We start from the raw sequence: 27,165 nt of genomic DNA, 5'->3' as shown, positions 1-27,165 counted from the left end.
AACACATTTAATCCTGCAAGGTTTTTGTAAGGACTGGAAGGCAGGCTTTTGGAGCAGCATCTGGGCATGGCTGGGGGCTTCTTTGGTTTGATCTAACACACGTAGGAGATGGAACCTATTCCAGACGACAGTTTCAAATTTCCTACACATTTGGAGACACGAAAAGAGGCCAGTATACAAACTTCCAGTGTGCTGGGCATTGGGACTGTGTGTACTGGACTAGAAACTCTTACACCCGCTTGAAGGGGGCTGGGGGGAACGAGAGCAAGCCTTTCACCCTCCTCCATCAAGTACACCGACCTCTCTCGTGGTTAGGGGAGCCTAGGGCGGGGGCGGGGGAGCACACTCTCGTGCAGTCCGAAGGCCACTTAATGGGGGTTGGGGTGGGCTGGGGGCTTGGTGGGGAGGGCAATTGTTCTTTTAGTATCTGGTACCTGGCTGATGTTGTTTAAGAATAAGAAAACCTTCCAGAAACGGAAGCCTTTTGCTACATACCAAAGTAAAACGCGTACTGTTTTCCCAGAGGGAAAAAAAAAAATACCCAGTTGCATTTGAGAAACAAAACACAGAATGGAACTAATTAACATTTAAAAGGGGGGGCAATGTAAACTTTGTGCTACTCAAATGAAGTTCAAGTATTACTTCTGAGCTGTTTAAAGATCACTGAACTTATACAATATTCTGGTGATAAGAGTGCAATTCACATTTGTGTTTCTGAACAAATAAACCACAACTGGGCTAAAACACAACCTGTGCAATCAGAATCTTCGTCTGAGTTAAAGACACATGCTACATATTTCAACATATTCCAAGTTCATTCAAAGCACAGACTTAACAGCTTTGTACTATACGATGAAGGTGAAAAGGGTCTCGCGTTTGTTTGAAGCACACCATTACGGTCTGCATGACACCCTTTTTGCTACCAAGTCTTTTCAGTCAACAGCTATTTAGAGACCAAAAAAATGCACTGTGCATTAATCTGAAAACAAAAGGAGACAAAACTATCCTTTCCCCCCAAGCCATGGTGGGAAATATTGCTGACCTCGTCCTCTAAAGCCTGCAGGATGGTTATTTCTTCAGTATAACATTATTACACTGGTAAGAAAAAATCTGTAGAACATCTGCATATATCAAGAATTTTTAAAAAATCTGATATGATTTTTAGAGTCCGCATGACCAGTCACGTGACCTGCTCAAGATTGATTAGCACCGTTAAATACATAAACACACATATGTATGTATGTACGTGTAAGTAAATGTATACATACACACATATGTATGTCATAGATCTTTTCTTTAAAAAAAAAAAACAACAACAACTTCTAACCATGAGCTCACCCAGGACGAGGAGCCTGTTGAACTGATGAGATGATGGATAAGATGGGTCAATATTGGTCTATTTTGTCTCTCTTCAGTTTGCTTGTTTTATTTACTTTTTTTTTTTTTGCAGCAGATAATATCATTCAGCTTGTGCTCAGTTTCCCTATAAGGGCAAGAAAAAGTTTCCTTCAGGTAGCCACCTGGTTTTATGCTGAAAGATGAATCTGCTCCAAAAATGCTCCCAAGGAGAAACGGAAGGACTCAAGACCTCTTGCTACAACCCGACAGCTAGCTTTCTCTGACTAATCTCTAGGTTCAATGAAACTGGCTACCAGGATTGCATTACAGGCTAACAGTTGGCTTCTTAGTTAAGGCATCACAACTGAAAATGGTTATTTCAACAACGGGCGCTGTGGATGAAGGAATACCACCAAACTTCTAAGGACTCTCATCAAAAACAAAAGCAGTTTGCTCGGCCACAGTGGCAAGCACAGGGAATCCAGGCAATCAGCGCACCAACCAGCAAAAGGGTTTTGAATTCGGAGCTAGCAGTCTGTCCTTGTCACAGCCGACTCTAGGTGTAAGCTCCACCATTTTGATTTTCAGTGACATCTCAGAGTTTTAGACTACATATTCTGCACCATGCTTATATTCATCACTTGATATACTGGTTTCCTGCTGGAGAAAAATTACACAAACACACGCGCGTGCACACCACACACACACACTCACACACAGATTTACTATAGAAAAATGAAGGTAATCTTTCTCCAGAATCATCTGTCATTTTTCCCGGGGATAGACACACAGACCTCCTACTCCTCCTGACATTGGGAAGTCCGCTTGGTATGCGCGGTAGGAAGACCAGCCCTGCAAATCGGCTGGGCTCTAACAACTCTATCGTTTCTAAATACCAGCTCCATTTTCATAGGTGTAACGTAACATCTCATCAACATAGTAAATGTGTTTCTATCAAAAGTATGTAGTGCAGAAAGACTCCAGTCTTGTCCCCGTGACAAACATATCTGAAATTGTGGCTTATATGAACTTTCGTTTCACTAGATTATCTTTACTATTTCTTTAAATAGTCGCTAAAATTGTCTCTGGCCAATCATGACTTACTGGAACCTAAAGCTAACAGGTTTAAATTAATATATAATAGACAAATGTCTCTTTTTGGTTATTTGCTCAAAATAAATTTTTTTCACCTTAAAAAAATACCTAAGAGTAAGGAATTTGTCTAATCTGCTGTTTCCCATATAGACACAATAAAATTTTATAAGAATATTTCTCTAAATTGCCTTTTCCCCCCAACCTCTCTTAATTCCATTTAATTATATTCTTCTCAAAGGCACTAAATTCTGTATCTGCTCTCTTCCTGATATTTGCTGCTCTTCAAAATGACTTCTGTAGCATATCGGAAAGGTAGCTTGTACTTTCTTAAAACAGTGTTGTAGTCTATTAAGTTGGTTCTATAAAGTAATGAAGCTGTCTCTTCTACAATACCAGCACAAAAGGCATAAATGATTTCTCACGTTCTGTGACAAGCCCTATCATGGACCTTCCAATGTTCTCTACTAGAACTAAAGTTCATATATTTTAACCATGGGGAAAACACCTAAGTGAAGACCCACATACTAAGCTCTCCTAGCAAAATGCATTTTAGACAAATTCGAGAGTAATATACAAATACCTGAATTTGATATAAATTGCTCCCAAACTCAGCTATCAAAAATTCTCTATCTTACTGGGGGAAAACTAGAGAAAAACCTAAATAAAATCCTCAAAAACTGCACAATGTCTTCCATCCACAGTCGAAAGAAGGAGGGAAGAGAAGATAGAGAGAAGGACAGAAAGAAGACAGGAGGGAAGGCAAGAAGGACAGAAAGACAGAAACCTGACTGAGAGAGCAAAGCAAAATTCTACATAATATGGCGAGGAAAGAAAAACCCAAAAGTTATATATGCTGCAAAAAAAAAAAAAAATCAATGACCTAAAATAATGAAACAGAATCTTCTTAACAAATGCCATTTTCCTACCCGTTACCATGATGATCTTAATGATGTCCAAGCTTCATCATGGCAACGGAAACTATCATCATAAAATGGTACAGTAAAAGAGATAGCTAGACCAAGAAGGGGTAGGATCTCCTGGGAAGAGGTCTGCAGAGAGGCCCAGTGACTGGCTGTGCGGCTCAGTGTCAGGAATAATGGTTGTATGGCGGAAGGGGATGCCCAATGCCATTTTGGAAATGATGATGCTGGCGATGAGCAAGGTATTCAGCATAGCTCAGGGTCATCTTTTCACTACGGTACCTGAAAAAGTCAGGGAAGAGACAAAGTTAACATCAAGAAATAGATGGCATGCCAATGTCGGAGCCCGGAAGGACGTTAGAGATATCTTTACAGACCAAGAGAGACAGAGGTCAAGAGAGAAGTCATGACTGGGCCAACGCCATGCAACTGAGTGGTGAAACTGAGATCCGAACCTGGGAATCCAAAGTCTGAATCCAGTGCTCTTCTACCATTCCTGGTTTCAACTGTTCTAGACATTTCCGTGCCCTCTCCCTGGCAGCCCCAGTTTGCCAATGGGAAGGAACACAGGAAAGCCAACCTACTGCCATCATGTATGCATCTCATTCACTTGACTGCTTTTTCTTCCAGGACCTTCCCTTGTTGACCATTGCCTTCCCTCCATCCATGCATCTACTCAGGTCTTGCCAGTCAGTAAGAATAGCAACAATCAAACACTTTTCCTAGTACTGGTATCCCAAACCCTCTCTTTCCCCATCTCTGGCTCTCCTTTCACCCCTTCACTTCTCAAAACCGTAATGTGTGTTTTCTACCTTTAGCCCTCCATCTCACGCTGCTCCTCGGCCTGGTCCTCCTTGGCTCCTGCCACTCTTCCACAGAAACCACTCTCTCAGAAGGTCCCGCTGTTCCTGCTTGACCTCTCCATTAGGACAGCATGCACCTCTCCCTTTCTGAAGCTCTCCTGTGTCATGGGTTCTCCAACTCCACATGTCCCTGGTTCTCCACCCACACACTGTCTCTCAGACTTCTCCTTTATCTCTCAGACTCTTCCTCCTGCTCCTTCCTGGTAGGATTTTACTGTGTTTCTGCCTTCTGTTCTTTTGACCCTACACCCTCTGTGCCCCCTCGGGGAGCCCTATCTTTATGGCTTCAACTAGGACCTCTTCACACATGATCCCAAATCACCATTTCTGGCCATGAGTTCTATCTATGAACATTTACAGTGACATACTGGACATTTCTATACAAATACCCCAGGAAGCACCTCAAATGCAGAACCAGTGCTGAAACGTGACTCTCCTCCTGTGCCCCCTCCCTTGGTTAAAGGGTGCTTTGTGCCTTGGTGCTTTTTCATCTGGAGTGAAATCTTGACTTATTCTTCTTCCCTACTTCTGAATGATGACTAAGTCCTTTCATTTCTTCCAGTGTTTTCTCATCTGTTTCACCTCCTTTGGGTGGCTGCCCCAGATCCTTAGGTAATAGCAATGTCTTCTAACTCCTCTTCCTGTGTCCCATTCCAATCCTACACCTTCCCAAATCCATCTGCTTCAAACCCTTCAATGGCTACTTACTGCCTCTAGAAGCAGGTCTACACTTCTTACTCAGGAATTCAAGACCCTCCATAATATGACCCAACCTACCTTCTGGGCAATATTTTGCTCCCATGACCACCTTCTATATGCACACTGAAAGACCAGCCAAATCAGACTGTTGAACGTTCCTCAGAACTTGGCTCTGTACTTCACCACCCACATGCCTCGACTCACTAAATTAATCCCCTTCCTCCCCCATCCTCATATATTCTACCCATTCTTCCAGCCCAGTCTCAAACCTACATCCTCTCTGAAGTGTTGTTTTATCTAACCCCACCCCTCTTGGAAGTCCTCTTTCCCTACTTTATGACCTCACACTAGCCATCACAGTCTGCCTTATATTCCTCATTATTTTTGTACGTGCCCTTCTGGTCTCCTAGACTGAATTCAGGGAAAGCAGAGAGGGAGGCATTTTTAAATGTGTAACTCCGCAGGGCTGGGAAAAGTCCAATTTTAGACTATAGGCATTCATTGTAGTTTTATGGAATCGAAACAAATGGAAACAGCAATCCATTTTCCTAAAATGTTGGATATTTTTAAAAAATAAGTATCCCCATCAGCCCACAGAGAAATATATTTGGCATTTGTGAGTCTAGCTCACTTGTGATTTTCAGTAAGCTTCCATGGTAGACTTCTATTGCTGCCAACATCCTAAGGTTAAATACAAATTTGAAGAGTCCTTATCAGAATCCGGGGGTGCTGCTAAGCAATGTCCAAAGCTAGCCAATGGCGACTTCTGGTAACTTTCTTTGATAATGTAATCTACAGGCTCAGAGGATTTGCTCGTGTAAAGCCAAAGGAATCACACAGAGCTAAGGATGGGGAAGGATGGACTCATACATCATGCAAGCTTTATTGCCAAGCCAGGTTCCATAGTTTCCACCCCCAGGATGGCCCGGCCATTCATTTCCATTCAGTTTCAGAAGAGGGAAGCAAGTAAGAGAGACCAAGGAAGTCAAAGGGTTATAGACATACACATCGAAAGGTACTGGTTAGCCTTGTGCTAGAAAATGCCTTCTGTACCTGGTCAGTTTTATGGTTTTCCTGAATTCATTAGTAATCGGAGCTTTATATCCTCCTTTCCTCAGTAAGGAGTCTATGGTCTGAATATGGTCCCATCCTGTGGAGAGTAGACCAGATAAAATACCAGTCACGCACATGTCACAAGCACTTTTGGGAAAATACAAAATGACTTTGCAGAGGTCAGCTGTTACTGTCACCAAATACCATCAACTCCTTTGGTCCTAAAAACAATCACACAGAAGAGCTAAGACTTCTTCCTGTCAAGAAGCAGCTCTGGCCCTGCTTCTCTATATATACCTTAAGTGCTAGCTACCCGTAATGGCTGATGACATTAGCTTTTTTATCTCAACCACATTCAAAGACAAGAAGTCTAAGAGGCTGGCGGTGACGGCTCAGGTGGGTCTCAATATTAAACCATAAACACTGCCCTCTCCTTTAACAATGACATCTTTAAAAGGGAAGGAGAAGCCCAAATGTCACTTGTGCCAGCTCGGTAGTAGTTAGGACTACCACACTAACTCATGGGAATTACCGTCCCTGTTGATATCTTCTGGAGTCAATCAAGTGTATCTGTGTGAAATATGCGAAGACATTTTTATTGGTTCTGATGTGGGATGGTGTGCTTAATATCCGAGCCCCCCCCCCCAAGAAGCCAGTGGGAACTACGGGATTGAGGACATTTTTGAAAGTAACCCCAATAAATCTTCCGATAGCTGTCTTAAAGACTCTCTTGTCGGGGTGAGGGGTGTGTAATGATATGAAATTGTACGATTATATAGCTCACATTTATATGAACCAAACAGGAGAGAACCAATTACAGATGCTTTCTGATGAGGAATAAAAAAGCTCTATAAGATAAAGAAGAAATATTCATCTCAACTGACGTGGAAAACTAGAATTTCATAGTGGCTAGGAAGGACAAGGTGCTAGAGAGCGAAGAATTCCTTAAGGTTACAGTGGTGGTTCATAAACGCTTGTGCTCTACCCACCAACACAGAAACATGTTTGATTCGGAAGTGCAGACCCAGCCGATCAAACAGTAAGACTCTATGTCGTCTCGGTGCTCCTGATATTAATGGGAAACCTACAGTCCTCACAGTAGCCGGATGAGTCCCCGGCAACGACCTGACGAGGAAACATTTGTTACTGATGATGAATGTACCGTGGGGCTGTTAGACAGAAGGCTTGTTTATGCCAAAAGGCTACAGCACAGTGGGATTATGGGCAAAGGGCATTTCAAATTCACAGCAAACCACTGCCTAAAAAGAAAAACCCACTTCTACAAGTTTTTTCTCTGGGGAAAGTTAGATTTTTGCGTGTCTTTGCTCTCCAGCTGTAGTGCAGAGATTCAGCTTCTCTAGGAGTAATTCACTGATCTCATACAGACATTGCAGTGACAGGGATGGAAGAGTCATTTCTTCTCATTTGAGAACTGCAAGGTCAGATAAGTGCATTTCAATGTGTGTATCTGTTGGACTTCTTCCCCAGATCATATGAAATAAAGTATGACAATGACCTTGCTCCTTTGCAACCTCTGGTAGGTAGGTGGCGGTGCGTTTTGATCCTTTTTCATTGATGAATTCTATTCTAATGCCATGTACACCCACCTGAAAGAAATTGGCAGTTTTATTAGTATAGTCTTCTTCATAGAAACAGAAAGAAAAAGTTATAATTTCACTTTCAAGAGACGGCAGTTTTTCCTTTCCCCTTGATTTTGGAAGGGCATACATACATATATATATATATATATATATATATATATATATATATATATGTATACATTTCTTTCTGTATTTTTGTATATGTAAACAAACACACACACACACACACACACACACACACACACACACACGATTTTTCTCTTTCCAAAGCACTGACTTTGAGTTTGAGGGCCATTATGATGGCTGTTGAGACTGAAAACATCAACTGATATATCCCCAGCATGTATTGGACTATGCTATTCTGTCTGGAACTAGAACAACCACACTACTGTGTGTAGAATCAGAGAGTGATGGGCAAGAATCCTGCCCCCACTTCTTACTAGTGGCTCGCAACTTTAAGGAACTAGAGCGAGGGAGCTGACTTCTAAGAGACAGCAAACATGCATCCTATTTTCAGGTATAAGCACCACTTTGGATTAAGTTCCAAAAATTCCGGGGCTGCTGACTCCCTGGTTGTCTAGTCTCTTTAAAACCTTGACTTCTGTGTAGATGAGCAAACCCAGATAAGGCTGTAAAAAGTCAACAACCAGATCCAACCCCATCACCCATTCCATGTAATTGTTCTAAAATATATGAGATACACACACACACACACACACACACACACACACACACACACATGGTGGGTCCGTGGCAAACCTTTACCATCTATGTCACTGCCCTCATGCAGTACTGCTAAATGTACAAGTGATAAAGATGTCAAATCCCTTTGGGGCTGGGTAGTTTTGCAGTTTCCTATATATGAACACAGAGATCACTATAACTTCATGGGAAGCACACGAACTTTCAGTGATGCCCTAAGAAAGGGAGTTCTCTAAGTAAATGTGGGCAATTTCATGCTAATGTTTTAAGAAAGTAACATACTGTTTCACTGATTAGCATCTAGTCAGAAGGGATCTGTCTTTTTCCACCCTCGCATCCTTCATAGGATCATATACGGAACTGAGGATCACAGAAAGGTTTTCTTTGTGAACACTGATAAGAAAAATGCAATTTCAAAAGGACAACAACTCCATTTCGGCCTCCCAAATCTACAGTCACTTTAGGTCAGTGGTCCCCAAGTGGAGTTTAGGAAGGTGGCCCAAGGGACCTGGAGGGAGGATGGTGAGGCCAGGACAACACTTTCATCCAGGAAAGAGGCTTCCTTTTAGAGCAGGTGAGTGAAGTCACAGGCCTTGCCTCTTTCCATCTGTAGGCACGGAGAGGTCTAGAAGAGGAATAGGGGTCCAGGCAAACTTCTTTTGCTGCTTCTGCCCTTAGCCTGAAATCTTCCACTTTTCCAGGGAAGAAAAAGTCCTCTGGAGAATCCGTCTTGTTCTTTCCCCAGGTCTTCTTCACACATCCAACCATTAGAGCCTGTCAGATCTTCTGAGAAGTTTGTTTTTTCTGAAAGCCTATCTCTGTGACTATTTCTTCTACATGGTATCAGTGTTCTTATGAATCTCCGTCTGCTGAAGATGCAGTCAGGGCGGCTGTTTAAAAACTAACACAATAAGACCTCCCAGACCCTGTGGGAAATGACTGTGGATAGCTGAGAAGAAGTATGAGTGCTTAGCTATCAGGCCTTTCCAGGATAAAGGACATCTCCTAATCTCCCCAGTGCCTGACGCAGTACCGAGATAATGATAAATTTGCAGCAGTTTCTGATCTGTTCACTTTCTGATCTGTGACTTTGAAGTTTTTTCTTCCCTTCACCATAGCAGCTCCTTCATAATTTGTTTTTGAAAATACACAGCATAAATAATCTGTGCTCCCATCATTCACTGAAGTGAATTTTGCATCTTCAACTCAATTTATCAAAAATCTGTCATGTTCAAATTGGAAAGAATTTTGGTGTTTATGAAGGTGTCTAATCAAAATTGTTGAGATGAGGAATGTTTCCCTATTTGTGAGATGAGAGTGTTAGACAAAATCAGGGGTGTTTAACTGGTATGGGGAGGCTTGGGGGCTGTGAAATTTATCAGAATTTCAGGGGGTTTCATGCTTCAGCAAGTATGGTTTGGAAAAAGAACAACTCCCCCGGTGATTTTTATTCTAGGTTAACTAGAAAACCTCTAGTAATTGGCCTAGCTCTGAAAAACTGTGGCTGTGTATTGAAAAAAAAGTGCTTTAGGCAAATTGGAGGTAATTTAGACACATTAATCCTTTCTTCATAGGAGTGCATTGTGTTCTTTAACAAAAATATCAGAGATTATAAAGCCTAGTAATTTAGCAATTAAAAGCGGTTATGACCAGCTGTATGATATGTGAATAATACCTCAGTAAAGGTTGTGTGTATATATGTAAATATAAAGAAGGAGGTTAAGACCAAACTGGAAGGGCATGCTGACCAAAATAAAAATTACTCATGGATAAAACTGATCGACTTTTGTATTTTCAAAAGCCTCACAAATTTGATACAACAAAAAAATTATTGAAATTCTCCCATTTAGAATTAGTACCGCATTTACAATTTTTAGTTCTTTTCCATGTTCCTCTGATTATGAACAACTGAAAAGTACCTGCAAATGGAAATGTAAGTAGGGTGCTTTTAAAGTGAGCCCTTTGGGAAAAATAACTTCTTTCAAAGACAAAAAAAAATACACTCCACAGCAATAGAAAGCCCAAAGCAGAGTGACGCATTTCTTCAACTAGCGGAATCGGGAGACTGGCAATCATGTTCTGACCAGAATCAGAGCATAATAGCTTTTTGTCACCTGTTGAGCAACATCACTTTCCTTACTCCCAGAACCACAGACACCACCAAGTAGTCATACTGTGCAATCAAAACAGGAGAGTGGAAAATGGCCTGCTGTGGAGAATGACAGAATCTGGCCAACCTGTGGAAATCACTGGCTTTGCAAATTAAGTCATCTCCGCAGACAAAAGCACCAAAACGAATTTTGTATTGTTTGAGGGAGGAATCAGCCCCAGCTGCAACTCCAAAATGTAACCCTCATGTATACTAATCAAATCCGTTCTGAGACACAGTGGAGAATCCTTCCACCAAGCAGCATCCCAAGAGAGGAAAGTTCCAGTTGCAATTACCCGCTAGCTAAGAGATCGTTCGGCTAACCAGGGAACTGGGATTCCCTAAAGCAAACTTCCGCTAAAACTCCACCACAGTGTCATAGTAACTTTCCATTTCTAGGGCTGGATCATGATGTAGCATATGGGAAGACTATGTTACCCTCCTACTTCTCACATACCCCTAACCACCATTGCCCAAAGTATGGCCAGGTAGGCAAAAATGGGAGACTTGCAGATCTAGCCTTATGGGAGCCTGCAGGTCACTGTCAAAGTTATTAGAAGGTCTTCTGAGAAAAAAAAATGCTTTCAAGGCCCATCAGCTGTGATAATATCCTTTTAATCAAGACTGTACTTTTGCTAAGCAAAGCTATAAATCAACTCAAATGGTAGTAAATTAAATGTAGGACTTATAGATAAGAGGATATGGAATTAAACAGAGCTGTATCTGTGTGTGCTGAGAGAACAGTACGACTCGTTCAACAGATTCCTATTTCATGCTAAAAAGAAAGCCATATTTATTCTGAACCATTACATAGTGAGTGATTTTTATTAACGCTATTCCAAAGCCTTTTGTTTTTAACATTGCCCAGAATGATTAAATATCGAGATTAATGTTAGGACCCCAAAATATATCTTGATTATTCCACAGTTGATTATTCAGTTTGGGGATTATGCATCCCCAGCCGCACCTGACCCCATCGTCTTTCCTCTCGTCCATTTCTCTGTTTGCTCACTCTCTGTCAGAGAGCATGTGGGCACACACAGAGACATACATGCAAATTAATCAATGTTGCTACATCGTAAAAGGTTTGGTAAGAGAAGAGATTATAAATAATGGCTAAAATGAAGCTTCTAGACTCTCTGCAGATTTCATTTATCCTCGTTATCTGGTCCCTTGTTAGAAATGTGGCTTCATTTACAACTATTATCCTCTAATGCAGTGACTCTTGACACAGGACCATTTAAAAAGCGCCCCCCCACCTCATTATAATACATATCCATATTCTGCTCCTCACAACTGCATCAAATTTGATAGCTCCTAATCTGTCTATAAGGCAAGTGTTCATCCTCTAAGCCACTAAGAGCACTAAAAAAGGGCCTTACTGTTATTTGCGAGCCCAGTCAACAAGCCAATAACCTTGGATACACTCAAACATGAAAAGGAGTCATCTGGCTAAAAGTATCAGTGAGCATAAAACATGCTCTGGCTAAGTCAAGTAGGCGCCACATGAGCCTTGGACCATTTGGATCCACAATTACCTCCACAGTCCTGACCCTTAAAACTGAATCTGCCCCTGATCACATCCTGCCTGGCCAATAAAACCAATTGCCTCCCCAGGTTCATCCTGTCTTAGCACATGCCACAGTAAGCCCCAGTCTTCCCCATTTAACAAATGTTGGGTTTCCTTTGTAAAACAGTATGGCCCTAGCTCACTCCACTGATTTTTCAGTGGGCTCACCTTGAATTTTCGTGTGTGCGTGTGTGCGCGCGTGCGCATGTATATCAGGAAGTCAAGGAATCGAAAGTGGTTTGACATGTTTTTGTTGATATCATTTGGCAAGATATGCTTTGCAATTAACAAAGTAGCCAGTCACTGGTCATTCACATAAGACTGACCTGCCAGACTCAATATGCCAGTCGCACTGAACTGAATAAAAGGACTCTGTTCCTAATGAGAGGAGCTCAGGATATTTGGCACACCCTCTAACCTTTAGAGGCTGGCATCATAGAAGACACACATGCTCTTTCACAAAACAGCCCATGGTACCACGGACAGAAACAAACACTGCATTGGACAGCCCATGGGTCTGACCCAGAGTCTGGAGTTTCTTATATTCTTGGGAGGAAACAGCCATATGTGGTATTTCTCCTAGAAGCCCCAAAGCCACAATGAGACACGTTCCACTTTCTCCCTCATAGCCCCACAGAACCTTCTGCCCACCCCCCACTCAGCCTTCTGAAGACGCTGACTCTTCTCCCAGTGAAAACAAATTCACCATAAAAGAGGAAAATATTCCAAACTTGGGCCTACTCCAAGTTTATCCTCTTGAATAATTCTTTTTGGGGCAAGAAAAATTAAAATTTTAGTCATAAAGGCTGATGACAATTTGTACAGATCCTAATGAATCACTTCCCTCAATCGCAATCCTACCAAAAATAAAAAAATAAAAACGTAGACAACATAGTGTCCAGATCTGCCCATCAAATCCTCAAAATTGTGAATTTACATCACCTCAACCCACCCACCAATTTTGTAAGTCTGAAGTTTGGAAGGTGCCCATCTGATTAACAATGAACACTTAACAATTGTTAGCACTTAACCCTTCAGAATCTCGCCAAATAATACATTTAAAGAATAGCATTGTCAAAAATCACTTTTTGGGCTTAGTAATTTTTACTTCTGTCAACCTCACCAACCACAAACATGCATATTTTTTTCCTGTTTGGAAAAATAGTACATGCATATTACTGCAAAAAAAAAAAATCTCTTTAGAAAAGTACAAAGGGGAAAATAAATATGGCCTGCCATCCTAGGACCACCCAGAAACAACTCTTGCCTTAGTGCCTTAAAAAATAATCTCCTGAGCCAACTAGGACAACACCAAGGACTATCCTGTTGGGTTGCTTTTAGTCCGTTATCTGACTTGTGTCTATAGCTGTCCTCACTTTCAAATCTCCTTTGAGTGAGATGCTTCCAGAAACAGAAGGAATAATAGAAAAATAAGTCAAAGACGGTAACAGGGTAACCGAGTGCAAAGCCACCACCTGAGCACAAGTCACCTTTTAATATATTCTACTCTGAAAACTGCTTCATCGTCTGTGTCAGCGGACGTTATTTTTTCTATTGTTATTTTGTGACAATGACCGCAAAGACCTCCTTGACCAAAATGCATATGTACTGCTCTTCTCTCAAATCCCTGCAAATGGGTCACCTTTCGCTTTAGAAATTAGTTCAATCTCCATGGACCAATTCTTGGCTTTTGCAGAGCTTACCAAAGGGCCAATTAGTGCCAAATTTGATTCATGTAGGAGACTCAGACATCTTGTCTATCAGGAACACAAGCCTGCCAATTTATTTCACAAAGGCCACCAAACAACAATCTGATAACATTTACTTTAACTAATAGCAGACACACAGCTCTACGATACCTAAACTAGCTAATAATCACCCCTTATGAACTTTTAAAGAATTAGTTAAGATTTTAAAAATAAAGCATAGCTAATGACGAAGTGCTTTGAAAGGCTAGGAAGCCAAACATGTTTATGTATCATGTGCAAGGAAAGAGACTGTTCTTAGCTGAGGTTTTGCAGAGAACAAGTGACAGCTCAGTGTGCAATTAAGGAAAAAAAACCCTCAATTCTCTGTAATGATTAATTATAATGAGCATTCCTTAAAATCTGAACATCCTGAAGCTTTCCAAGGAAAGTTCAGGCAACACAGGTGACCTTTAAATAAAAAGCCTGCTTTTCATCAAAAGTTAGAAAAATGCATTTCTACCATTCTTTAAGGGGACGAGGAAGGGAGTGAATTTACACACAAACTCAAGTTAGGAAGTGTTCTTAAAACCTAGACATGGGAATCAGTTTGCTTTTCAAAGGCTGGCGGGGGGCACCTCTTGGCCAACATATTCAAGGTGAAATAATGTTGTTTGTCTGATAAGAAACAGAAGAATGTTATATGGGTTAAACTATACATGAGTATCTGGCTCAATGTAGTTTTGCTCCATCTACAAAAGAGATTTGTTCCTAAAAGATTACATATGTGTTGCATTTGTGTAAATGGATTAATTTTGAAGTCACCAGGAAGGTAGTAAAGAAATCCTAGAGTGAGTACTTCTGCGAAGCAAACTATCTTTGTCGAGTGAACAGTCACTCCCTAATTGCTTAATTTAGATCTATACATATAATGTTGACTTAAACCAGGGGATGATGCAGTAATAAAACAAGGCATTGGCTGTTAAGAATATTTTGTCTTCCTGAAGAGAATTCTCTCTTTTTTAAAAGATTTTATCACAAGTAGGTGGGGAGGCAGGCAGAGAGAGGAGGAAGCAGGCTCCCCACTGAGCAGAGAGCCCAATGCGGGGCTCCATCCCAGGACGCTGGGATCATGACCTGAGCCAAAGGCAGAGGCTTTAACCCACTGAGCTACCCAGGTGCCCCCCTGAAGAGAATTCTTTGGTGGAAAGGGAAGATGGGATGTCAAATTTCAAAAATTGGACTGTTTTTCACCTTGGTTGCCACCTTGCCATTTTAAAAGTTAGGGACTTCTTATGACATCTTAGTGGTTAGTGGTGATTCGTTCTCTGGAAGTAAAATGAAACAGAAGCCATTTTAAAAAGGGGGGGAGTCACAGAATCACACTGTGTCAGCCTCCAAAGAGACCATGGGTATTATTTAGTCCAGCTTCTTCAACGTCCTGGTGAGGAAACAGAGACCCAGGAAAGAGCAGACTATAATACAACTACTAGGGAAAGGGCTGGAAGGGTCTGTGGATTTGGGGGAAGAAGCAGGGAAATGCTTCCCCCCTCAACCAAACAACATGGTGGGAGGAAGCAGGAAGCAACTGGAGGAGGCTGGAGAACATACTGTGCAAGCCCATTTTACCAACAGTACCAAAAGCTAGTGGAAATTTCCATGTGTTAAAGCACCTTCTAGAAGTTACTTCACTTTGTTTGGCTTGCTTCCTCACTAGCTTTCTAATACACTAAAGTGTTGATTCACAGCAAATTCTTACTAGATGGTCAGGAAGCTTGAAGTACTCCTTTCCCCAATGTTCCACAGTACTTGAAAAAAATATTTCTAAATAGAGCACCAGGACAAAGGCTAAATTATTGTAACAATAGCGATATCTTATATAAAAATCTCAGGGTCCTTGAGAAAATACCATGAAAAGCATTTTCCTAGATATACAAAGCCTCCACAGCCCCGTATATATATTTTTTCCAAAGATCAGAATCTTTTTTTTTTTTTAAGATTTGAGAGAAAGAATGAGAGCAAGAGAGAGAGCACGAGCAGTGGGGAGTGGCAGAGGGAGATGGAGAAGCAGACTCCCGGGGGAGCCTGACATGGGGCTCAATCCTAGGAGCACGGGATCATGACCTGAGCCGAAGGCAGCTGCTTAACTGACTGAGCCACCCAGGTGCCCCAAAGGTGGGAATCTTAAGTTAAAAGAGAAGCAAAGCATGGTGTATAGCATAGAGAAAAATCATGAAGGGGGCGGTGGACAGAACATATACGACAAGAAGTCATTTCACTGGGTGAGTCATGCTAAACATCTGTGTCTGAATGGAAACTCTGTTTTCAGTGGTACATTGAGAGGATCTAGAAAAATGTAAACCTTGAAGGGGTGAGAAGGAGATCATGACCTTCTAAAATATATGAGAGATAATGACGGTAGTCAATTTACTCATCTCATCTATTTATGCTCCTGAAGGTTGTTACAAAAGTGCACTATTATTAACTGCAACCGAACATGTCAGAAATGGAGCCGTGCTCACTCAAGAGGTGTGCTTTTTAAAGTGAAGTGCAGCACTCCGAGTACTGAGAGTTGAACAAGCTCACGGACAACGACAGATGCTTGCGTACTTTAGGGACAGAGCGAGACTAGGGGCTTGGGGTCTAGCTCTGTAGTCCAGGGATAGGTTTTTGATATCATATAAGAATCATGCTGGCCCGCCCCACCCAGCATGGGTTGATTTCAAGTGTTGGGTGCTAGAAAGGAACAGTCTGTCTTAGGGCCACGATGCGCTCCCCAAGTGACAGCTGTATACACAGTTGAGATAGCAGTGATCGAGGGAGCTAGATAGAACTAAAAGTGCTTTATTGCTCATGAAAAATGTTACTGATCTATTAAAACATGATCTAATGGTTTACTTCCGATGACTGAAAATATATCTTCCTCATGCCTCCAAAATGATCTGTTCTCTAAAGCACAGAAATAAGAGTTCCCTGACGACAATTTTGAAAATACTTTGTCTTCTGGGCAGTAGACTGCGACGTGAGCTCCCCCTGCAAGATCACAGGTTGTATACTGGCTGTATACAAGTTCCTCAACAAGCAAAAGGCTTACTCATTTATATCATCTTGCAAATGAGCAGTCACGAGGTAATATACCTAGCACCACCCTTCAGTTCAAACTCCGACTGTTGTAATGTCCTTGGTTTTAAATCCTTTCAGATCTTGGAAAAACAAACATGACTCCCAAATCGTGTGACTATACCAGTTCTAGCCTACAGATTATTTGAGAGGGATTCTACACACTGCAAGAGCTTTTCTTTCTTTCTGAAGCACCATGCCTGTCCATCATCCTGTCATATGGAATTAAGAGAATGCTGTCGACAGAAGAACACCTAACCACGGTCATAATTTTAGCGTCCAGACACAAGGCAGATCACTTCCGATGTCACCCTGGTGGCGCAATTTTCCTCATTTAACAGCCATTTTAGCCTGGCAGGTAGATATCTCAATTTACCACTTAATGAATTTTTTCTCCTCCAAATCATTCAACTCTTCATCCTTCTCATACCTACCAGGGCAAGAAGTAGATCATGATGGGGGCAATGATGAGCAATTCTTAGGAGGGAGGGGCGGGTGTTGCAATTTGTCTGTGTGGTCTTTGTGGATGGTTTTGCTGTTTTTAATCACTACCTTGAGAGGCTACTCACAGACGCTCATCTTACATGTTATGATTCTTATGTTGAGGAAATATAACATGGAGGCATCACTGATCATTCTGCCAATTCAATCTTGAAATGGACCAATTACATCCACTTGTGAAACCATTTATCAGACGTTCCTCATGTTATCAAAGGGAAGCATTCTAGCCTCTAAAAAAAGTCTGATTGCTGTAAATCCTACCTTCCTATTAACTTCCACTCTACAAATAGAGACATGTTACCAAAAGAGAGGTCCCAGACAGGCTCAGTTAAAAACCTTGAGGAAAAGAGAAAGACAGTAGCCAGCCCTGTGGTGGTTCACTTGTTTCCTGATCATTTGAAAATTAGGTGGCTATGACCACTGGTCACGTCCCTCATCTTCATGACCACAGGGATATCTCTCTTGTTACCAAAGTGACTCACCTCTATGCTTTGGGACTTCTAGACTTTGCTCTCTTCTGCTTTGATCTGGGCATTTTCGCCTCTTTAATTAGGAATTCTATTGCAGTAACACGCTTCACCAGTGGGGGTCAACTCTCAAACGGTACTTCTACCAGAAAAGCCCTAGGTGAGAGGCTTCTGTTAATATCAAACATACCTGTTACTGATCTCTGCCTTAAAAATTCTCTATTAAAATTCTGTCATCATCTCCTGTTTCCCCTGTGGCATCAACATATAGAGCGCTGTGCATTTCAGGTTAAATTTAGATACTTATGGTGAATAGGATATTTCACTTTTAGAAGAAAAGTTTACCTATTTCATAGCCTGAAATTTCTCAAAGTGAAATGTATCCTTTCATGATATAGACTGGACCCCCCTCATAAAGGAAATTTGCAATATGAATCATTAACTTATAAAGGTAAACCATAAACAAAGACTTTCCCACAATCCTTTTTAATAATGACTGTATATTCAATATGATCTCCATTACATGAACAAATAGGCATATTTATTGATACAAAGACACAGAAAAATAATTTAAAGGAATATTCCAAAATGTTAACAGTGGTTATCTCAGAACAGTGTAATTACAAATGGCTTGCCTTTATAGTTTTTTTAATTTTCAAAGTTTTCTTCTTCAATACATTAGAATCACCATACTATTATGGACAATAGGTTTAAATATACATGCAGATGCATATACACCTTTTTATGTGATAAAATACACATCATGTAAAATGCTTTGAAAGTGTACAATTCAGTCACATCAAGTACATTCGCAGTGTCATACAACATCCAGTTCCATAATTTTTTCATTACCCTGAATGGAAACCCCGGACCCATTAAAAGCCGTCACTTCTCATTCAGCCCCTCCCCCAACCCCTGGCTACCACTAACACAGTCTATCTCTGTGGATACACTCATTCTGCATATTTCATATAAACAGAATCATACAGTATGTGGCCTTTTGTGCTTGGCTTCTTTCACTTAGCATAATGTTTTCAAGGTTCATCCATGTCACTACTTCATTTCTTTCTACGGCTGATTAATATTCCATTGTACAGATATCCCGAATTTGGTTTATCCATTTATCTGTTGATAGACATTTAGGTTATTTCTACCTTTTGGCTATTATGAATAGTGCTGCTATAAACATTGTGTACAGGTTTTTGTTTCAACATCTGTTTTCATTTCTTTGGGGTATATACCTAGGAGCAGAAATGCCTTGACATATACTTTAAAAAAATGTTTTGAATTCTACTTTGGCATTCTGAGTTTCAAGTAACCAATGCTTTTTCAGAATTATTAAGGATGACCCTTATGACATCATCCCCACATGATAATACCATTCCACTTGTAATAACTGACTATGGTAATTTTTTTAAGCCCAAATCACATTCTTGTACTTATTAAAATGCAATTTTCACTCTTACTCTTCGGGGACAAATTTCTCTTAAGCTAAATACTTCCAACCATGACATACTAACTGAAAAGGACAGTCTTTCCCTCTTAGCATAGCCATTCTAGCAGGACCTAAAATTCACTTTCAAACACTTGTATGTTAAAAGCACAAAAAATATATTTATTTTTGTTGCTGTTATTTTAATTGGAAAGCATCACTAAATAGACACCAATATTTAAGCCTCAAGGAATGTATTAAATATACAATATACAAGGTATGAGGGTTAATTTTAGCTATAGACAGTGCCTGAAGTGGGCTAAAGAAGATGATGGTGGTATACTCTGTGCTGCCCATATTTCTTGAACTACTATAGAATCCTCCCATTTTTCCTTCCCTCCAAATACATACATGTATATTTATGAAATATACATTCATTTACATGTCAAACATGTTCACATGTTTTCATGTGCAACCCCCCCCCCCCCCGCCCCCGACACACACCACAACTGTACTTCCAACTCAGTGGCGGTAAGCAAGAGTAGGCGTGTTTTTGTAGCTTGGTCATCTCTAGATTTCAGGCTTTACCCTGTTATGCCCCCCCCCCCCCCCCAGGCACTCTGCAATTCAGAAAGCAGAAATAAAATTCTAGCTAGAGAAGAGGAAGCAGTGGCCTTAAAACATTAAAAGAACCGCTCAAATTTTAATATTGGTTAATAAGTAAGGGATATAATTTGGGATCATTTAAAAATAAAGTACTAAGGAATGTTTCTATGACATGGGTAGGCTTTAAGAAAAATTCAAATAGGAACAATGAACTTATAGAAAGCAATCAGGATTTTTAATTCTGTGAAAATTTTTACCCAATCCAACTTTGCTAGGTTCAACACTATTAATTAATTTTATTTCTCCCATTACAAAGCTTCCCTGAATGCTTTCATATTCTGATAATACTCCAAAAAACCCTAAGTATTCCAAAACTCAGAAGAAGTCTTTTATCCTACTCTGGGCAGAATGTTTTTTTTTAAAGCTTTGGCCTAACAACAATAATTTATATCACAGGGATTTTTTCCACTGAAGGTTAAGAACTTTAGAAATGTCTTAGTCTGTATGTGGAGAACTGAATGGCAGTGGAATAAGATGTCCAAAGTCTCACAAAGTCTCACGAGCAAATCGCAAACTAAAATTCAAGTCCAATTAATTATCAGGACAGTGATCTGTCCACAAGGCAGATTATCTCAGTTACCATGGGACATGGTCATTCTAAAAAGTCAGTAGAATTAAAACATGTTATAGCATAAAGATCTAGTCATGTCATTTATGAGTGTTTATGTGAGAGAAAGCTAAGTGCATTACTGAATTCCCACTGTTTCATTGTTGTAGTACTTATTTCTTTATGCTTGGTATATACTTCTTTTCTCTGCTGTTAGACTGAAAGATGCTTTATGGCGGGGACCAGATTTTAGGACTCTTGTGTATGTAGCCCAGTGCCTTGAACCCAGGAGGCATTCAATAATGTATGCACGATTGTGTGTGAAATTTCATAGACATACACTCGACTATCTCCCAGCAACAAGCAAAACAAATCATGCTGAGAACCTCTGAACTTCCTTAAAAACCCAACACCACACACTAAAGAATAAAAAACAAGAATAATCTAGGCTACTTCAATCATGACAATGCTCAGAGATCACTGAGATACAACCTTAATATTATTTGTTAGCGGGTTTAAGTGCATAAAGTAAGGTAGCTAAGAATGAATTAACATGACTTAACTGCAGTTAATGGACACCCTGTTCTGTATCCACACACTGATTTCCCTAACTGGCATATTATCCTCACTCTTTGGCTCCTTGCTTCTGAGAAGTTTCCTCTGAGCACCTAACTGCTGGGTGGCGGTTACACCGAAGTACATTAGAATGGAAATAAGAGGAAAAATAAATTCCAATCAGTCCTTTTCACTACTTATTAACAGCTTTTATGAGGTGCTGTGGTAAAGTAATAGGACAAAAATAAACAGCAAATTCAGTTTGGGGATTAAAACAACACATGGCGCTTTGCCTTCAAAACAAAACAAAACAAAACAAAACAACTCCTTCACTGATATCTCATTGATCAAATGTGAAGTTTCTTTATTCACCTTACTCTCTACCTCCACTATAATAAAGAATGGGCTGAAAGAGTTGTTTCCTGGGCCTACTTTTTAACATTTACTCAGGAGTTACCTTCATTTTTCTTTCAAAAATTTCTATAGTCTTACCTCCCAGTCCAAATAATCACAGACATCTTCAAAGTTAGTGAGCAGAGACACTGAGCAGAACAGCCGTGGCAATTCATCCCTTGTCATTGGGGGGAAACGGCTATCTTTAAGGGCACTGTTGAAAACAAAGCAAATATTAAAGCAACCACTAGATATGAGAAAGTCTGAATTTCAAATGCAGACAAGTGATTTGAAAAAGGTAAGAGATCAAAAAATAAATCTTCAAATGTATTTAAAGGCCCCCAAAGATTTTAGAAGTCATTTTTATCATTCAATAGACTGTTTATTAGCCAATCTTGTAACCAATTGTAAAGAGCGAATGATCAATTACATTTCCTATACAGTCATTTCCTGGTCTACTTCCCTATTACTTGTAGAATCTGAGACTATTTTTTACTTTACTTTTGAAAAGAATAAAACCTAGACTAGTGAAAATTTGTGGGAAGACTTCCAGACCTAGGGCTGATGGGAAAAAAAATGTATATAGTTGAAAAAAAAGTTCATATTAGGTCCATTACCATAGAACAGCACTCAAAGAGTTCAAAAAAGATCAAAATTTCATTTTCTTCAAGCAAAGGAAATCAAAGAAAATTAAAATAATCATGCAAATTACAGACTAAAAATACAAGGATTTCAGGCCCCCTATAAAGGATAATTCAAGATATGACTCAAAAATTGTGAAAGTACAGGAAATTGGGCTAATCTAGGAAATAAAAGTATGATTAGGAGACCATTAATCACATCAATGGATTTCTGAGTACATCAACTCTGATTGGATCCTATAATCAAGGGTAATATACTACAGTGCAAAATTCTAGAAAAACCCTTACTATAAAGGACAAAGATGTTGGAAGACCATAATTCTTCCTGCAATAGAACAGACAGAAAATACGCAGACACACACACACTCACACACAGAGGCACTGTGTGTTTCCTATACTTTTCAAAGAAACCAGTTCCTGGTCAAGAAAAACAAACACCTCTGATTACACTTTATACTAATGGCATTGCTGGCATTTGTGCCATGGATATTCAAATTCGAATGTGCTATATAGCAGCCAGGCTTAGAAACTATTTTCATAGATTAATCAGTAGAAGTTACAAACTTAGAGCCAACAAACTGCTTGAGTTTTAACAATGTTCCATGGCCTTTAGAAATCATTTAATTCCTTTTCCAGTGACTTCCTCATTGCTGGAGTTTCTTTCTTTTTTTTTTTTTTTTCATTTTTCCATCTCTTCCTTTAGATTCTGAAACACACTTACTGTATTGTACAAATGTAACCCCTGTGTTTGTGAGTGTTTTCAATGTATTTGGGTGCTTGCTCGATCCTACTACGCAAAGGAAAATGCTTACAGACAGATATGTTCTATATATGCTATATTGTTTTTTTCCCATTCGAGGAGCCAAGATTAACCAAGAAAATCAGGACATCTATGATAATTTATACTCTGAGAATAGCATTTCACTGTTTTATAATTTTTTGAGCATCCAACTCTTTTTTATTATTATTATTTTTTATTAACATATAATATATTATTTCCCCAGGGATATAGGTCTGTGAATCATCAGGCTTACACATTTCACAGCACTCACCATATCACTACCCTCCCCAATGTCCATCACGCAGCCAACCTATCCCTACCCCCCTCACTATTTTATAATTTAACGACATACATTTTCCTACAGTTTGGCCTCTTTTATTTTCCTGTTGGCAAATAAATTTTCATAAAGCATTTTCAAGTTCTCCTTCAAAGCCAAGATAAAGACATATATGTGTATGTATAACCAATACCTTCTCTCCTAACAAACACAAATACTGAACAGAAATTCTAAAACAAAAGAATCTCATGCATAAAAACCAAAGGCTGATCACACTTTCCACTTTTTTGCTGAAAAGAAAAAGAGAGAGAAGGAAAAAAGCCTTATACATTGGAATAATGTAAAATGTGATTTTCTTAGAATTATAGACTTTCTATTATTGTAAAATATATGCAACATAAAGTTTACTGTTTTAACTATTTTTAAGTATACAGCTCTGTGTGGATAAGCACGTTCATGTTGCACAACCATCACCAGCATCCATCTCCAGAATTTTTACCATCTTGCCCAACTGAAACAGCACCCATTCCATACTAACTCCCCACTCTTCCTTCCTTCCAGCCCCTGGCAAAAAATGTAACTTACAGACACTTTCCCAATTTCAAGTAATTAGAATAATATAGTTGCTAATGTTTTTGCTATATAATAGCTTATGGAGACAGAATTCACAAACCAATACAATTCACCCATTAATGTATCCAATTGAACGGCTTTTAGTATATTCACAGAATTATACAAGCATCTCCACTCTCCAATCTGAAAACATTTTGTCACATCAAAAAGAAGCCCCATACCCATTAGCAGCCAGTCTCCTCTCTTCCCTCCCCGCCAGCTCTTGGCAAGCGTTAATCCACTTTCTGTCTATGGACTTGCCTACTCTGGATATTTCGTATTAGGAGAGTCCTACAATATGGGGCCTTCTGTGTCTGGTTTTTTACCGGAATGTTTTGGAGGTTTCATCCATGCTGTAGCATGTATCTATACCTCATTTTTTTTTTTTTTTTTTGTCGGAGAGAGTGAGCACAGGCAGACACAGTGGCAGGCAGAGGCAGAGGGAGAAGCAGGCTTCCCGCTGAGCAAGGAGCCCGATGCGGGACTCGATCCCAGGATGCCGGGATCATGACCTGAGCCGAAGGCAGCCGCCCAACCAACTGAGCCACTCAGGCGTCCCCATACCTCATCTTTTTAACTGCCAAATCATATTTCAGTTGTGTGGCTTTATCACATTTTGTGATCCTTCGATCTACTGAGAAACATTTGGGTTGTTTCCACTTTTGAGGCTACTATAAATAATGCTGCTATAAACATGCATGTATGAGTATCTGGGTGGACAGAGGTTTTAGTCTCTTTTGGGTGTAGATACATAAGAGTGGAATTGCTGGGTCATATGGCGATTCTATGGTTGACTGTTTCAGGAACTAACAAACTGCTTCCGCTTCCCGCGGTGGCTGTACCTTTCACTGCCACCAGCAATGTGTGAGAGTTCCAATTTCCCCATATCCTTACCAGCCCTTCTTATTGTCTGCCTTTTTAATCAGAGTGCTAGACCTCTTTTTTTTTAATATTTTATTTATTTATTTGACACAGAGAGATCACAAGGAGGCAGAGAGGCAGGCAGAGAGAGAGAGAGGAAGCAGGCTCCCTGCCGAGCAGAGAGCCCGATGCGGGACTCGATCCCAGGATCCTGAGATCATGACTCGAGCTGAAGGCAGAGGCTTAACCCACTGAGCCACCCAGGTGCCCGCTAGACCTCTTTTAATAAAGAGAGCTATAAAAATCTCTCTCTAGCATTTTCCAGTCAAACAATACACATCCTTAAGTTGCCATATGGTTATTTTCTCAACACTCTGAGGTAAGTTTATTTTGTTTAATTTTTTTTCCTAGCAAGCCAACAAAAGGTAAATTTTAGCTTAGTGCAATTCAAACTACTTCAAATCATTGAGATTCTCAAGTACCTAAAATATAACTCCCATGATATGGAGCCTTGTTGCTCAATCATTCTGGGCTTAAAAAAAAAAAAAAAAAAGAAAACAACGCGTAAGTGGGAGAATACTAGCATGGCTAATAAGAGAAACTGACAATCATGCCTTGCCGTACCATGACTCAAATGTATTAAGTTCAAAACTGAAATAGTGAAGGTACATTAGTCATGATGGAAACAGTCTGACTTTACAGAAACAGTCATTCAAACAAGACATTTAATTCTGATATTTTTTTTGTAACTCTAAGTAACTTTTCATTAAATTCATGAGCATAGAAAAATTCCCAAAGGTAGGAAGCCCTCAATAGTTCTGAATGCAAATTCCTAGGGGGAAAGAACTAGCAATGAAAGCCTAGCAAGGATTTAAGGGATTATAAAGAAAAAAAAGACAAAAAATTCAGCTGGAGTCTGACCTCAGAGCTACTAGGCTGGTGTGGATAGCTGATAAACAAGAGGTATCAGCCTCCCTCAGCCCTGCTTTCTTTAGCATATAGAATATGCGATGTGGAAGCTGAAACTTTAGAGGGACTATGCCATCCGGAATAGTCTTGATGCCAAGTCCGGAAGTGACTTGCTTGAGATGACCCAGCAAGTTAGTGATGCAGGTGGGGCCACAACCCTAGTTCTCTGACTCAAGTCCAAAATACCTTCTAGGATCCACACTTTAGTTGCCACTTTTGAATGGATTTGTATTATTTTTAATTTTAAAATTAAATGTTTGCCTCACTTGGCAATTCTGATCTCATTCCTGTAGTGCCTCTGCCTAAAGAAGATAAATAATAATTTAACAGCATTCATTAGTAGCCAAAGGGTAAATAGAGCTAGACTTCCTGTCTACTGGAAATCTGTAGGAGCAAAAAGGATTTTAAAATATTAATACTGTCCATGGAAAACATTTTATACCGAAGTAGCGTCTGGCAATTTATACTCTATGCTGCCTAAGAAACTGACAAACAAGGAGATCTTGTAGTAAATTCATATTAAGTTCTCTTTGCTATAATAGGAAGCCATTTTCTAATGTTTAAATATTGCTGAAGGAGGGGGCGCACCTGCGTGGCTCAATCAGTTGAGTGTCCAACTCTCGATTTCGGCTCAGGTCATGATTTCAGGGCCACGGGACGGAACACCGTTTCGGGCTTTGTACTCAGTGGGGAGTGTGCTTGGGATTCTCGCCTTCCCTCTCCCACTGCCCCTCCCCCCTCTAAAAATAATATAAATAAATAAGTAAATATTGCTGGGGGGAAGAAACGCACTTATACACAAAACCAGCCAGCTGCTCCATCACCCATGTGATGGATGGGTAAGGTTTAAACAACAGTTTAATTCACATACCAAAATTCAAATATATTCAATTCAAATTGGCACCTCACTAAGAATATATTTTACCTAATTGAGAAGCAGCATTAACATCTGTCAAAGTTAATATCTAATGTTAAATAGCACTTTAATGAAAACGAACATTTAAAAAAAGGAATTAAGAGTTTAGCTATCAAAGAATCAAAGTTTATGACAGCGCCTGGAAGCTATGAGGGGGAAAAAAACAGCCAAAAAGAGACAAAATCTTAGCTGTTACAAGACTCATCATAAACAATAGAGCAGGCAATGGAAATGATTTAAATGAATCTAGCTAGCTAGCCATTTACTCACTCATTCCTTCATTCCATCACTTTCTAAAACTTCAATGACTTTAATCAGTTAACCAGTGGAAAGTTACCAAACTGAGAAAGGCTTCACATTCCAGGCCATCATTTTTCAGGACAAGGAAACAAAATCAAAATAAAAAATCCCTTTTTGGGGGCGCTTGGGTGGCCCAGTTGGTTAAACATCCAACTCTTAATTTCGGCCCAGGTCATGATCTCAGGGACCGGAGACTGAGCTCCGTGTTGGGCTCCCTGCTCAGCGCAGAGTCTGCTTGAGATTCTCTCTCCCTCTCCCTCAGCCTCTCCCCCTGCTCGCACTCTCTTTCTAAAGCAATCAGTAGATAAAATCTTTTAAAAAATCCCTGTTTGGGGGGGCGCCTGGGTGGCTCAGTGGGTTAAGCCTCTGCCTTCGGCTCGGGTCATGATCTCAGGGTCCTGGGATCGAGCCCCGCATCGGGCTCTCTGCTCAGCAGGGAGCCTGCTTCCCCC

General features: G+C 40.2%; 1 protein-coding gene across 2 annotated transcripts in view; it reads right to left on the bottom strand.

Moving 5' to 3' along the window:
- Positions 1 to 1,305: 1,305 nt before the first annotated feature.
- Positions 1,306 to 27,165, bottom strand: part of LOC111160968 (Alport syndrome, mental retardation, midface hypoplasia and elliptocytosis chromosomal region gene 1) — a 112,809-nt gene continuing 86,949 nt past the window's right edge. The window contains exons 3-6 of one of the 2 annotated variants that reach the window (XM_022524374.1): positions 21,456 to 21,570; positions 7,485 to 7,575; positions 5,969 to 6,065; positions 1,306 to 3,635 (exon numbers count right to left, since the gene is read on the bottom strand). In XM_022524374.1, coding sequence (XP_022380082.1) covers positions 3,521 to 3,635; positions 5,969 to 6,065; positions 7,485 to 7,575; positions 21,456 to 21,570 — 418 coding nt within the window. In that variant the 3' untranslated portion in view covers positions 1,306 to 3,520. The remainder of the gene's footprint in view (positions 3,636 to 5,968; positions 6,066 to 7,484; positions 7,576 to 21,455; positions 21,571 to 27,165) is intronic. The other variant, XM_022524376.1, reaches the window with a different exon arrangement.

The sequence above is a fragment of the Enhydra lutris genome, unplaced genomic scaffold (assembly GCF_002288905.1).
Source record: "Enhydra lutris kenyoni isolate GAN:26980312 unplaced genomic scaffold, ASM228890v2 scaffoldscaffold80, whole genome shotgun sequence".
Lineage (NCBI taxonomy): Eukaryota > Metazoa > Chordata > Mammalia > Carnivora > Mustelidae > Enhydra > Enhydra lutris.
The sequence above is the reverse complement of the archived record's forward strand: the minus strand, read 5'-3'. Positions and strand labels throughout refer to the sequence as shown.